General features: G+C 38.1%; 1 protein-coding gene across 2 annotated transcripts; it reads right to left on the minus strand.

Moving 5' to 3' along the window:
- Nucleotides 1–332: 332 nt before the first annotated feature.
- On the minus strand, nucleotides 333–6,655 carry atp5mc1 (ATP synthase membrane subunit c locus 1). 2 transcript variants are annotated; one of them, XM_060901763.1, is made up of 5 exons: nucleotides 6,553–6,655; nucleotides 3,472–3,519; nucleotides 1,257–1,334; nucleotides 990–1,177; nucleotides 333–651 (listed from the first exon to the last, which is right to left on the minus strand). In XM_060901763.1, exons 2-5 carry the CDS (start codon nucleotides 3,508–3,510, stop codon nucleotides 537–539), a joined length of 420 nt encoding a protein of 139 aa, XP_060757746.1. In that variant the 5' UTR covers nucleotides 3,511–3,519; nucleotides 6,553–6,655; the 3' UTR covers nucleotides 333–536. The 2 variants fall into 2 exon arrangements, with proteins under 2 accessions (XP_060757746.1, XP_060757747.1); XM_060901764.1 differs by lacking the exon at nucleotides 6,553–6,655 and adding an exon at nucleotides 5,711–5,936.
- Nucleotides 6,656–14,579: the final 7,924 nt, after the last annotated feature.

Raw genomic sequence — 14,579 nt, forward strand, 5'->3', positions numbered from 1 at the left:
AGTGTCCAAGAGTGAGATTTTAGACACCTTATTTCAGAAAGACTTATTTAAGGGTGTCGAACAGTAATTTCACAGATTTCTAGCCATCCATTTAGTTTAATGTTAGATGGCCAGTAACCACATACCATACAGTGAAGATCCAGCACCATGGCTTTTCATTTTGAAAACCTAGTTGCTGTAATTTGGCTCATAGTCATTGATATCAATTTCAACTTTTGACTCAAACTTAAAACCCTCATATCAAGTTAATGCTATTTATCCCCAAGAATAAAGTTTGGGCCATTTTAAAAAGACCTTTAACTTGAGAAATAAAGAGAAAGTCAAAAGGCAGATAAAGTCATCCCACCCATTTATTTAGACAGACTGTCCCAAACTATAGTGAGAAATTACATAAAAACCTCATGGAGGGAAGGAAGGGGAGAAAATGGACAATATATTTCTAGTCATTTGTTGGAATGGCATAGCTACGGCCTTGTGAGCTGTGCTTCAGATTCTGATCCCTGGATGGTCGCTTGGGCAAAGAAGAGAGGCCTAAATTACATGGCAAACAGGATAAGGAATGCCACCATCAGACAGAACAGCCCCATGGCCTCAGACAGGGCAAACCCCAAGATGGCATAAGAGAAAAGCTGTTGTTTCAGGGATGGATTCCTGTCAGAACAGACAGTGAACAATATGGTTATGAAAACACCTGCACAATTCTGTGCAAACCAAAGAAAAGCAAACTATTTGTGTTACTATCCTCATGAACCCTCAAACATTCAAAATCAACGAAAAAAAAAAAAAAAACAGAAAAACCCCACACAAACGGGGCACAATTTCCATTATAATTTGGAAGTTCTATTCTTATGAGGACTAGCAGTACAAAAAACAGTTACATTAAGAGCCTTTCATAGACATTATGCGATCTAGCAGTAGAAACAAAAGGAAGTTATCCTTCATTTGGATTCTTATTATAGGATCATTTTTTCCATCTCAGAAGCACATACCTGGCATAGCCAATGATCAGGCTACCAAACACAGTCCCGATTCCAGCTCCTGATCCAGCGACCCCCACTGTAGCAGCACCAGCACCAATGAACTTTGCTGCAGTGTCAATGTCTCTGGAAAGAGCACTGGTCTGAAAGCTCCGCCTCGCGTTCAGAAGAGATGCCTCATTCACAGGCAAGATGGCTGCCTAAGGAATGAGCAAACTTGGCAACTCCTTAACCATTTTTGAACTGCTTCATATGTACATCCAGCATCAGGAACCTTACCTGCTCAGTTCTGGCTTCAGGTCTGTTGAAGACGGACACAGAGACAGGCCGGGCCAGTACCCTGGAGCCTCCACGGAGCTGAGAAAGCGAGCACACAAAATTCCATCTAAACATGGATGATCTCACAAATGACTCCAGAATTATTGGCACCATTTAAGAGAAGGAGCAAAAAGAAATAAACCAAATGGCACATGCAAGTAAATAATTCAAAATGGATGCTATAAAGTCCCCTTGCAAAATCTGTCAAATCCTTCCTTCCCTGGAGAGATCAGCATTTGCCTCTTCCTGTAATGTTTAACAAGACTGGAGAGGGCTCTTATTCTACTCTATACATTACATTCTTTGACCTTGATGAACATATTCAAACCTTTTATTTTTAATAGTTAAAATCTGGAGACAGATGCCAGTGCAAAACTGAGGTGTCCCTTTTCTTATGTTTGGGGTCATACATACACATGTATACATTTTTAAATAAGTTATACAAAACAAGGTTTTGGGCTAAAAATATGGCACTTGGGTTGCACATTGGTACGAGTGTCAAACGTGCCAGTAAGTGGACATGAGTGTGCGCATTGTACCATGAGTTGGACTGATGGTCTTCTGATAGACTCCAGAGCCACAGGATACAGTGGTTATTCAATATGAATGATTATACATACAGGCCACTTTTTCCATGGAATTAAAACATGTATTCTATTTCCTTCTAGTGGGCTTATTGATTGCATGCAAGATTACCATATCGCTTATCCTCCATGTATTACGCCACTCTCCCCAATGGAGAATGATCGTGCAACATTGTTATAACATTGCACATTGTCAAGACATGATGACGACATCACACGTCAGAGCTCATGCGAAGCTCCAATGACGAAACTCTGTGCATCCGCAGCAGAAATCATTTCTTTGCCAGCCAGGAAAGAGAAGACTAGGCTAATCCAGTGCTAGGTTTAAGCACTAAATAAACACTGAAAGGCTACCAAAACTTCATTATATATTCACGCATATTTACAAGAGAAACATACCAACTGACAACAAAAAACTGGAAGAAAGACACAGATATAAAACTTCCACGCTAGTGAGTGACGGAGTCTGTAAACATGGCTGTGAGGTTTGTTTCGTTAAAATTGGAAGATTGAGAATTTTGGCTGCCAGGTTGCTCCGTTGTGTGTAGCTGTCAATGGTGATTTTAAGTAAGTTATACAAGGAAAATAGTAATTTCAGCTTGACTGTGCCAGCCTTGGCCGTGCTAACACCGAGTCACGGGTAAGCTCGTGCTGGCCTTTGAGAATGCTGATCTGAAGAGTGTGTGCATGCATGTATAATAATGGCTTTTTTCATGGTCCATCAGACATTCCATTCAGCAAGCATGATATTGAATGAGTCGAAGACTCGTTTAATATCATACTCGCTAAATAGAATACATCTGATCTACCACAAAAAACCCCCCAAAACAAACAAAAAAAACCACATTATTTAAAATGTTCTGATCTCTTGCATAGTTCACAAAACAGCTAATTCACACAAGCCCTTGGCCATGAGGTACAAAACAGTTCCAAACTAATAATCCATCACTGAACTTTCGTTGTCTGTCATCTTCGACACCCCAACCCATTTTTATTTATTTTTTAATGGGGCATCAGCAAAGGCTTCTTTCTAGCTGTTGGAAGGTTTGTTTGAGCTCTGCTGCAATTTAACAAACTATCCTTTGGTTGTTTGTCTTCCTCACTGGGAATTTTTTTTGGTTATGGCCCGAATGATGGTTTATCATTCTTGTTAGCATTACCTGACTTGTACAAGTCAACAATATTCTGTATTGCTGTGAAAAATTTTTGGTCTTGTTCATGAGCTTGCGTGTGTGTAACTTGTTTGTTAAAAGCAAAAATAGTTTCTAAAGACTGAACATAAAATGTATGTTATAGAACAGAATTTAAAAACACTTTGCCAGACACATGAGATGTATATACCTATCCATTTTGCAATACATGAGAATGTATTCTTAAATGCTTTTAGAACATTATCCTTTTAAAAATTCAAGGCACAGGTTCTCCAATCAAAAAATTCAAGATAATTTGTATAATACTTATTTTATATAACTTCTTGTAGCGAGGACCAAACATACTGAACACAGAGCCCCATTATATTCTCCAGACTAGTCTCACAGGCACATGCATTTTTAATGAAACATTGTGTTTTATAGATTATACTGAATACATACCACAGAAGGGACGGTTACGAACTTGGCACAGGCGTACATGTCTGAAGCCTGTAGAGGTGGTTAAAAAAAAAAAAAAGTCAAAAGAAACATAAATGGCACATTCCCCAACCTGCTGTCAAATGGTCAAGAATAATAGGATGCAACCACTATATTGTGAAGAGAAAAGTGATTAAACTGTGCCAGATATTCCAGAAAGATAAAACAATTACTGTATTTGAGTCAAGGCAGAGTGCCAACACAAAGTTTTGGGCAGTGGTGTGAAGATCATGTCAGCTCCGCAAATTAAAAGGTGTGGGTGTGTGTGGGGGATTTGTTGGGGGAGATTAATTGCAAATCACGGAGGAATAAGAATAAAGATCAGACTAATCAACTGATTTACTTAGTAACCATCAAGGTGTGCAACTTGCATGAATTTCTGGCTTCTGTGATTACACTACTCAAAATACAAAATCATTACTATATGTCCTTGAATTTTTCTTTTTGTGGCTTAAAGCTAGACAGCCTTTCGATTTCATAAAATCTGTGAAATAGAGTTCCCTCAAATTTGGTCATCGTGATGTTTATTTCTGTAATACCTCACAAAATCAGGCCATTCTGTGGCTGGGAAGTTATTTAATTTGAGGGGATTCCCAAGCAAATAACATGCATGAAATTGCTCAGTTCCTGCAGTCAAGCAGACAGAGGAAATCCGTGTGCACATGTGCAAGTTTACCTTCTTTTGGGTTTTAAGGCAGCTGGCATCCACAGTGTTGCATTACTGCCATCTACAGGTTTACCTTGACTATGTACTGACAGTTACATCGTCACTAAACAAACAGCTGAGCACACAGAGGTGCGTTTCCAATCCATCACAACGTCTTCTCACTTTCCGTTACTGTAGTCAGTCTTTCACGTTTCATTCGCACACATCCCCCATTTTTCTCTCCCGTTTCAAATTTGTATCCCGTAATGCCTTGTGCGAATGGGGAAAACCCACCAGATGATGCATGACTGAGTATCTTAAATTGGGTCATGGTGAAGCAGGAAAAAATAGGAGAATTTAGGGCCACGTGGCCCTAAATTCATTACTTTTTCTATGAATGAAACCTAATAAAAAAAATCAGAAGCCTGTGACTCAAATTCAGTAGCTTTCGGCCGACTAAACAAAAATAACTGCATGTCAGGGAAAATTCTCATGACCCACACTTGAAAAAAATTGAAAAAGTCAGTCTACCTTTATGCGATAAGCATATATCTTTCAGGTTACTAGTAATTTGTGTTCTCTGTGGCAGAATACAATTATTGGCACATTACTATTGACAAAGTACTTGGGTATTTCTCTTCATTCGATACATCAAGCCTGAGCGATCCATGATGCCCAGGACCCATTAGAAGTTGTGACCAGAAAGAGGTGGTAAGTGACTCAATGGACATCAGATAATGTTCAATCCTCTTCACACCTGTATTTAGTGTAGCACAATCCACTTGACAGGATCACCCAAGATAAATGGGGGTTCATGTGGACAAATAATAGCAGCATGCAAAAATTGCTTAAATGCCACAGTTAATTTTTTTAAACATTGAGCAAATGTCAAAGACCTGACAAATTGAGCCATGTGGGTTAATGTGTTAAAATTATTCAAGCATTCAGATCAATGATACAATTAGTCACTGCAATTATTAAAAGCTGCTACAAAAGTAGTTAAAAAAAAAAAAAAAAAAGAGGCTCCAAGGTAAATGTCAGACATTAGCAATTATTTATACCCTTTATGTAGGTGATCTGAATGCAAGGATTCACACTAATTTTTATGTACAGTGAGCCAGTTATAGTTGCAAAACAAACCCCAACAGGATGATGCAGATACCTGATGTGAAAAGGTTTTTCACAATAATGATCAGCTCACTGTACATTATCCTGCTTATTACATGGTTACATACTAAAGAAATCAATAATTTGACAAAGTATTGATTCAGAAGTGATTTTATTGATTTAACGAATATTTTATTGCTTCTGTTTATGACATGGTCCATAGTATTAGTCTATTATACAGAACTAACAGACTGCATGCCATAATTGACCAATCAGAATTGAATATGCAAATAAGCTGTGTAATAATCATGATGCTACAAAAATTAATGCTCCCAAAGGGAACCAGGATTTGGAGGGATCCTTTAACTGCTTCAAAAAAGAAAAATGTCAGTCCTCTTTTGTAGTTTTTTTAAAAAAGCAAGATAAAATAAAAACCACCACATTACTTACGTGTGCAATAACATTTAGTGAGCTGCGTTTAATATGCAATGTGTGATTTTTTTTTTTTTAATTCTCAAGATCTGTGTTATCAAAGTGGGATCTGGTGACCCTCAAGGGTCTCTGAAGGATATCCAGGGGTTTCAACACTGGAACAAAATCTTGGGGGTGGGGTGGGAGGAGAGACCACAGACCCCTTGTTTGCGCTTTAGGGATCCCTATGATAATGAATCTAGAGGAAGAAAGAAACCCCCACAAAAGTAAAAATCACAAAACACTGCATATTATATAGAGACAAGAATAATGCCAATACTTCCTTAGGACAGCTCAAGATGGCTAGCTGCCAAAAGCAACGACTGAAGGTCATCAAAACCTACATTTATATTTCTACTGAGACGATCAAAAGAGATTAAAGTACTTAAAGAACTAACAGACGTTTTGTCCTTGACCATCCTTAAGCTGACTCCATGTCTCTAAAGCAGCAGGGCTCGGCACTAGGCCTGAGAGCCTACAAGTTTTAGACACTTACAGGTGTCAGATGAAACAGTAGCAGCTATTTGGTCAGACTAAACTCCTGTACACACAATCCGCTATAAAACTATCTTCACACGCTTTGCTTCTCTGACACGAAATATTTCAAGCTATTCAACAGTCAAGGACTTGAAGGAGTTTCACAGCTAGCCGGTTAGCTCCACTGAATGGTTGTAGCAGTCCTTAACCATTCATGCTAGAAACAGAATTTAATCACACTAGCAGACATTCATGCTGATCAAACCACCAAAGCAAAGCAAAAAAAAAAAAAAACAGCTCCCTTTAACAACGCGTCTAGCTAACATTCACACTGTTCGACTCACCTATTTAATACACAAGGGCCAGGAGACAAACTTGAAGCTAGTCAATGAGCGCCGTGTAAAACCGTCACCTTGTCATTTATAAGCTTATGAACTACGTCCTCAGTCACCATTGGACAGCTTGACACTGTCTCTATCTGTGATTGGTGTACGCCATGCCAACAGTCTATAAAATGACCAATGTAGCGGCGAACAGGCAGATATCCGGTTGTTGGTTGGTTGGAATCATTATATGAGGCGGGACTGTTCACAACTCTCATTTTAATTGGGTGATATTGCCGACGCCCTTTCCCACGAGAAGACGGGACACGCTGGCGGAAGTCCCGCCCCTGAAAAAAAAGGTGAATACCTGCAGTACACATAATGGGGCTGCAGAGGGCGACATATGCATAAAGCTTGCCGGTTTATTGGAACAATACCTTATATTTGACACGGAAGTCACTCGGGACCTTCCAACAGGATTTTATTTTTGTAAAATAAAATAAAATAAAATAAAATGAATGAATGGATTAAAAAAAGCTAATAAAGATATTATGGCTATAAATAATGTAAACTGAAATACCCCCCACCTAATAATGAAAAACAAAACAAAAACAAAAACAAACAAATAAACAAACAAAAAACCCAAACCTATTATTTTACCCACAAAACAAACAAAATCCAGTTACCTTACCGTTTGCATGTGTAACGGTTTAGTTAGTTAGTTAGTATTAGAATAAACAGATTAACGCCTATGGCATGAACAGAGTTAGAACTATTTATAAAGATAAAAAGAAGTATGCAGTACGAGTTACATAACTCCTACTGCATACTTTTTTTGTCTATCTAAATAGTTCTAACTCTAGTTTTATAGCATTTGTTAGTTTGTTTAATTTTGGATGAAATGTTGGAACTCGACCACTGAATGTCAGTATGTACTGTCACTCTATGTATTGCACTGCACTATTGCACTTTCAGCTATCCATGAATACCTCTAATAAGCTGCACTACCATTTTATCTGAGTGGTGCAGTGGTTAGTACTGTCACCTCAGAGGAAGAAGGTTCTGGGTTCAAGCCCAGTGGCCGATGCAGGCCTTTCTGTGTAGAGTTTGCATGTTGTCTGGGTGGGTTTCCTTCACAGTTCAAAGACATGCAGTTAGGTTAACTGGCTACTCGAATTGCCCATAGGTGTGAATGTGTGGGTGCGTGTGAGTGCACAGAAATTAACTGCAATTCTAGCCAAGTCAACCAAACCTGGGTCGCCTCAAGCCTGGCTAGGGTTCGGCAGTGACAACAACCGTTTTATCTAAGAGCCCATATTTTAAATGTCTGTACTGGCTTTGTCTGGACTTGACTGTTGTGTTTAAATATACAGTAAATATTTGAGGAGGTAACAAAATGTTGTTACAAAGTACATGATGTACATATCTACATTTATTTTTTTAAATATTAAAAATCGGGTGGCACGGTGGTGTAGTGGTTAGCGCTGTCGCCTCACAGCAAGAAGGTCCTGGGTTCAAGCCCTGGGGCTGGCGAGGGCCTTTCTGTGTGGAGTTTGCATGTTCTCCCCGTGTCCGCGTGGGTTTCCTCCGGGTGCTCCGGTTTCCCCCACAGTCCAAAGACATGAAGGTTAGGTTAACTGGTGACTCTAAATTGACCGTAGGTGTGAATGTGAGTGTGAATGGTTGTCTGTGTCTATGTGTCAGCCCTGTGATGACCTGGTGACTTGTCCAGGGTGTACCCCGCCTTTCGCCCGTAGTCAGCTGGGATAGGCTCCAGCTTGCCTGCGACCCTGTAGAAGGATAAAGCGGCTAGAGATAATGAGATGAGATATTAAAAATCAAAGCATACAATTTCAAGCAGATTCTTCTGACAATTAATCAACTCTTAAAATCATAACTATAGCCTAAACATATAGATTGAAGGTCTGCAGTACTGTTTTATAACCTTTCCAGTTGTTATCATATAATTCAATTTAATGTGCAATGTTCTATGACTTTAATCAAAATATCACTGTTGTCAATAAAACATGTTACCTTTGGAAGGTAATTCAAAATTAAACAACTGCATGTAGATAAAAAATATCAGCAAGCATACATACCTTAAGCTAATCAGCTGTGATATACATAGTAAGACATTTTAATGCAGAAGAATTTATAAACCAAATGTGACCTGAATGAATGCAAAAATATAAGTTACAATTATTTCTTGGTGCTGACATTAAGTAAATAAAAATAGGCCTCTTGCTCCCTTTCTTGAACCAGTGCAATATTGCAATACATAGATAGTTGAAATGTTGTGTAGTACCCCTCATATTTGCTGGATAAATTATACAATTTCCTTAAAAATGCAATCAGAGCTATTAAATATAGTCCCAATTTAAATTATGTGTACATGAAAGTATGTTGTATATATTCAGTAATCTACAAATCCCCAGTGCACTTCCAGGACAGAGTTATCTGAAGATTAAGCTTGCCCAGTGCTTTACTGTCTGCAACATTCAAACAACTGTAAGTCACAATATATAATATTTAGGGTCCAAGCACCCTTTTCAGGTAACACTCACAATGGCCAGTTCTTTCCGAGCTGCACAGAGAGACCACAGATGAACATTCCATTCAGGAGAGCTCAGTGTGAACCCTGTTAAATGCCTGCTGAAAGTTGACTGGCTAAAGTCAACTTTTTTTAACTAATCAAGTCATCCTTAGAAATCCCTTTACAGATTAACACACAGATGCAGTTCACCAAATTTCAGCTTGAAAAACACACAACATCATATGTTACAGCTTCATAAGTAAATTAGGTCCCAATCCACTAAAATTGAGTGGTATATGGCAGCCATATTGTTTACAATTCTCAGCATGTTTTAATAATGATTGACATTCAAACCCTTCTGAGTATTGTGACATCAATTTTATGAACATACACCAAACATTACAAACATTTATACCTGACCCTGTAATAATACAATTCTGAACAGTCCAAGAGCAATTGGAAGTTATATCTGTTTTATTCTTTATTAATAGCAAAACTGTTGTAGTAGTGTAGTGCTGTATTAGTGGTATATATTCTAAAGGTAGCCATGCAGAATATGTCATGGACTTTGATACAAAATGAGTTAGAACACATCATCAATGGATTTTAGTTTCTCAAGCTGGACAAATAAAACATGATTTATTGTTACTAGATTAGTTATGCTTTGAAGTCAGTAGCTGAAGTTAACCATTTATCAGACATGCCCAGCTTGTGCTGAGCTGCTTTAGGTTGCATGTGGAAGTAATGAGAGAAGAAATGGAACTGCAAATATAATAGAAAACTGTTTGCTCATATGGACAAATATGAACAAGCAATTTTTTTGTGGGTTCTGAATCTATTTTATAGTATAGATTAGTCATAGTCACAGTTTAATATCGTGCAGTCATAGATTGCACCATGCTAAACTATCGATTGCATGCAATAAACAATAACCATATTAACAAGAATAACTAATGTACAAATTTATCCAGTTTGGTCATACTATGTAACACTGAAAGATATTTCAAATTATATGACCAGTGAAGAAAATATATTAAGAATAAGACTACAAGTGAGATTTGGATTTCAGATTTTAATCTTGAAGTGCAGTTTGTAGGCAGCTCCTAGGAGTTAGGCTGTGTGCAACTGCACTCTCAGCAGGAGGTACATTTGATAAGTTTTACAGATGACAAGGGCAATAAATTATGATGCTTTAAAGATGTGGAACAAGCAAGATTCTTTCTTTGTTTGAATGGGTCCAACAGGCTAATGCACCTCTAAATTTTCTAAATTTTACATCTCCATAACTTAACAAAAATGTTAAAGTACCTACAAATGTGTCGATCTTTGATCAACATTATTAATAATACAGATTTTTAAAAAGACAAAATGGAAATTTTTTATTTTTGTTTTCGAAACTACATATTACAGGTTGAGATTTATCTGCTATATTTTCAACCTTATGTAAACAGAAAAAAACTTGGACTACAGGATAGCTATTATAACATTATACTATATTGTAAAGTAACCTTTATTTTTTTGTATTTTCTGACTGCTGACCTTAGTTAGTTTAGTAAGCTTGCACAGGCTAAATTAAAAAAAAGAAAAAAACCCCCATCTCTTCAGACCCTTCCCACCCTTAACTCTTGTTGATCTCGATAATAATGTTTCTTTGTGTAGCATTACTCTTTCCCACAATCTTACAGCAATTAGTGGAACAAATCGCAAGAAAGGCAACTGATTTTTCACAGAATATTTCACCTGGTTACAAAGCTTACATAGACTATTTGAATATGTAAGCTTTAAATGGTCTGATTTGATAGAATAGGGGCGGCACGGTGGTGTAGTGATTAGCACTGTCGCCTCACAGCAAGAAAGTCCTGGGTTCAAGCCCAGCAGCCAGCGAGGACCTTTCTGTGTGGAGTTTGCATGCTCTCCCCATGTCTGCATGGGTTTCCTCCAGGTGCTCCGGTTTCCCCCACAGTCCAAAGGCATGCAGGTTAGGCTAATTGGTGGCTCTAAATTGACCGTAGGTGTGAGTGTGAATGGTTGTCTGTGTCTATGTGTTAGTCCTGTGATAACCTGGTGACTTGTCCAGGGTGTATGCCGCCTCTCGCCCATAGTCAGCTGGGATAGGCTCCAGCTTGCCTGTGACCCTGTAGGACAGGATAAGCGGCTACAGATAATGGATGGATGGATGGATGATAAAATAGATCTTCACCTTAGGCACAGAGCCAGATCCTTGAAATAAAATTTTACTCTGTTGCTTATTCAGTAGTTAAATTAATCACAACCATGGTGGGCTACCTGAGACATTTAAATTAAATTGCAGTGATGTCTTTTCTTATCAGAAACAGAAATATATAGTCTGTATGGTAGTTGGTAATCATTCTAGCATTCAGTGTGAATATTCACCACTCTCAACCATTTGTACACCATTCACCTGCACAACATTATTATGGTATATTATGGTATACATTATTAAGCTTTATAGTTTGCTTCCATCTTCATGACACATTCAGTTATAAGATTGGCTTTTTAAAATAAAAAAAGTAAAGAATTTTGAAATAGATCATGTTGACCTTAATCCAGAGGCGATTCTAGAGTCTGTTGTGGTCCCAAGCAAAAATTTCCAGGGGGCCCTTCTGACCAGTGTTCATTACCAATATGTTATAAATAATCTGACACCAACGAAAAATGTACGAAACCAAAGTTTTTTTAAATTCCAAATGTGAAAATACAATGGTAAAGAACAATAAAAATAATAAAAACAAAATAAATAAGCCCTCGGGCCCTGACTCTCAGGGGGCCCCTGGGCCAGGGGGCCCCAAGCAGTTGCCTGCCTTGCCTGTTCACAAGCTGCACATCTGCCTTAATCACAATACTGTGTTGGTATCTCTTAAGAGAAGACAAATAATTTCAATACACTATAATTCAACACAACTTTAAAGAGAAATATATTTATGCTGCAGGATTACAAGGCACATGATGTGTATTACTTTCGGATTCAAGAATATTCTCATCCCTTGTGTTTTTCTCTTTTATGTTATGATTGTGCTTTAATGTTGCTTCAGAAAATCTGGACTTTGTCTGCAAGGATAAATATACAGCTAGGTTTCATTTGAAATGAAAATAAATTGCATCATGTGTGTACAGAGGTTTAATTAAAAATTATGTGTGCAATAACCTAAAAAAGCAGTGTTAAAATGGCATTCATTAAGAAATCAGTAGAGTATTAAGTTATTATAATATAAGTATTATAAGTATAAATGAGGGTATAAGTATAAAATTTTTATTATTGAATGCATATGATGTGGTCTATTGCTATTTTACTTAATACATAGAATGTTTTAGAAGAAATTTATCAGTATAAAATTTATGTTTCAAATCTAAACTATATCTAAATTGTGTTAATGGTAATACACTTTTCTGATTCGGTCCCCACTGTTGGTCAAATGTAAAGAGAACAGACAATGTCAGAATAAAACTGGAAGTGAAGAAAGTCTTCATTTGCTACTTGATCTGGAAGTGAAATAATTGAACAGACTAAAAACTACCCACCTTTTTTGCTGGTTTGCAATTACACAATGATAAAAACAATTTTAAACCATTATTGAACCAGTCACTAATACCCAAGATCTATATTCAGTCCCAAGCAGACAAGCAGACAAATGTCAGACTTTAAGTGAGACAATTCTACTACTTTGGACTATTACTAATACCACTACCACTACCACCACCACCACCACTAATAATAATAATAATAATAATAATAATAATAATAATATACTTTTCCCATGGTGATATTGAGCTGGGTTTTGCAATGTTAATTGTTAATATGTCAGGATTGCTTTGACATATGCACAAACATATTTTTAGCAACACATTTTACATAATTTTTTGCATTCTTTGTACAGAATTACACACAAAAAAATGTTATTGTGTTTACACAGTTTTCCAGTTCACTCACAAGTGCCGGTGGCAGAAGGGAAACCAGACTGGACCTTGTAAATTGCCTTCAGTTGCTCCTTTGCAAGTGAAATGGAGTCACCAATAAATGTATAATGGGGACCCAAAAGACACAGAGGCTGGTGGGGTGTTGTACTGTGTGTGGGGGAGGGGAACAGAGAACAGGTGTCAGTTACAGAGTCACATGCTTGCCTTCTGACGACTGAAGACAGTTCCTCACAGAAGCTGTTCTAGGGTCAAGTCTTTACCTGAAGCATGTCTAGGGTTTATAAATATCTGAGGCTCTGGTTTAAACATCTGTAGGTTGTCAGATGGTCTGGGGGACTCAGATAAACCTAACCATCATAACAATATACTGTTGAATAAAATTCATATTTCTAATCAGTATTTTTCCTTTCCTTAAATATAGCCTAATGTTTGGCAGTAGTGTAAACTATGATACAATTATTTTTTTATATATATATATATATATATATATATATATATAGAGAGAGTAATAAGGGCGGCACGGTGGTGTAGTGGTTAGCGCTGTCGCCTTGCAGCAAGAAGGTCCGGGTTCGAGCCCCGTGGCTGGCGAGGGCCTTTCTGTGCAGAGTTTGCATGTTGTCCGCGTGGGTTTCCTCCAGGTGCTCCGGTTTCCCCCACAGTCCAAAGACATGCAGGTTAGGCTAACCAGTGACTCTAGGTGTGAGTGTGAGTGGTTAGCGCTGTCGCCTTGCAGCAAGAAGGTCCGGGTTCGAGCCCCGTGGCTGGCGAGGGCCTTTCTGTGCAGAGTTTGCATGTTGTCCGCGTGGGTTTCCTCCAGGTGCTCCGGTTTCCCCCACAGTCCAAAGACATGCAGGTTAGGCTAACCAGTGACTCTAGGTGTGAGTGTGAATGGTTATCTGTGTCTATGTGTCAGCCCTGTGATGACCTGGCGACTTGTCCAGGGTGTACCCTGCCTTTCGCCCATAGTCAGCTGGGATAGGCTCCAGCTTGCCTGCGACCCCGTAGAACAGGATAAAGCAGCTAGAAATAATGAGATGAGATAGAGTAATAAAGATGGAATGAATAGTGATAACCAACAAGAAGAATAACTCTTTTCCTCCCTCACCTTGCCATTTTGAGACTTTCACCCAAACCATGAAACAACTCTCATTCCAACTATAATTCTTGATTTTGTTTATTTACCAGTGCTGAGTTTCCCAAAAACATCGTAGCACAAAGATCATCATTAAATGGTAGAGTGAGCAGTACAATGAACACTCTCTCCTAGTTAAGATGCCCTTAGCGTTAAGAGGCTTTTGGGAAACCCACCACAGATTAGTGCTTAATTACTGTAAATACAAACCAGTTTCACTTTCCTGCAGAGGTGACTTTTGGCAGATTAAATTGGTTAGGGCTAGACTAGAATTAAAGTATTTAATACTGAATAATTGGCTTTAGCAACATCCCAGGGTTTCTTCCTTGTTTTGGGAACATTTTTAGTTATGGAGGTTAAAGACAGGGGATTTGTTTTCCATTCTCAGACCCTGCCCATTACATGACTTATGATTTATGTTAAATTATTATATCTATATTTTTAAAT

Source organism: Neoarius graeffei, chromosome 20 (genome assembly GCF_027579695.1).
Source record: "Neoarius graeffei isolate fNeoGra1 chromosome 20, fNeoGra1.pri, whole genome shotgun sequence".
NCBI lineage: Eukaryota > Metazoa > Chordata > Actinopteri > Siluriformes > Ariidae > Neoarius > Neoarius graeffei.

Coding starts and splice junctions, on each gene's coding strand:
- atp5mc1 (XM_060901763.1), bottom strand. CDS start 3,510: ATGTACGCCTGTGCCAAGTTCGTAACCGTCCCTTCTGTG. Junction 1,335..3,471: donor TCGTAACCGTCCCTTCTGTG/GTATGTATTCAG, acceptor TCGCTTTCTCAG/CTCCGTGGAGGCTCCAGGGT. Junction 652..989: donor CTGATCATTGGCTATGCCAG/GTATGTGCTTCT, acceptor CTGTTCTGACAG/GAATCCATCCCTGAAACAAC.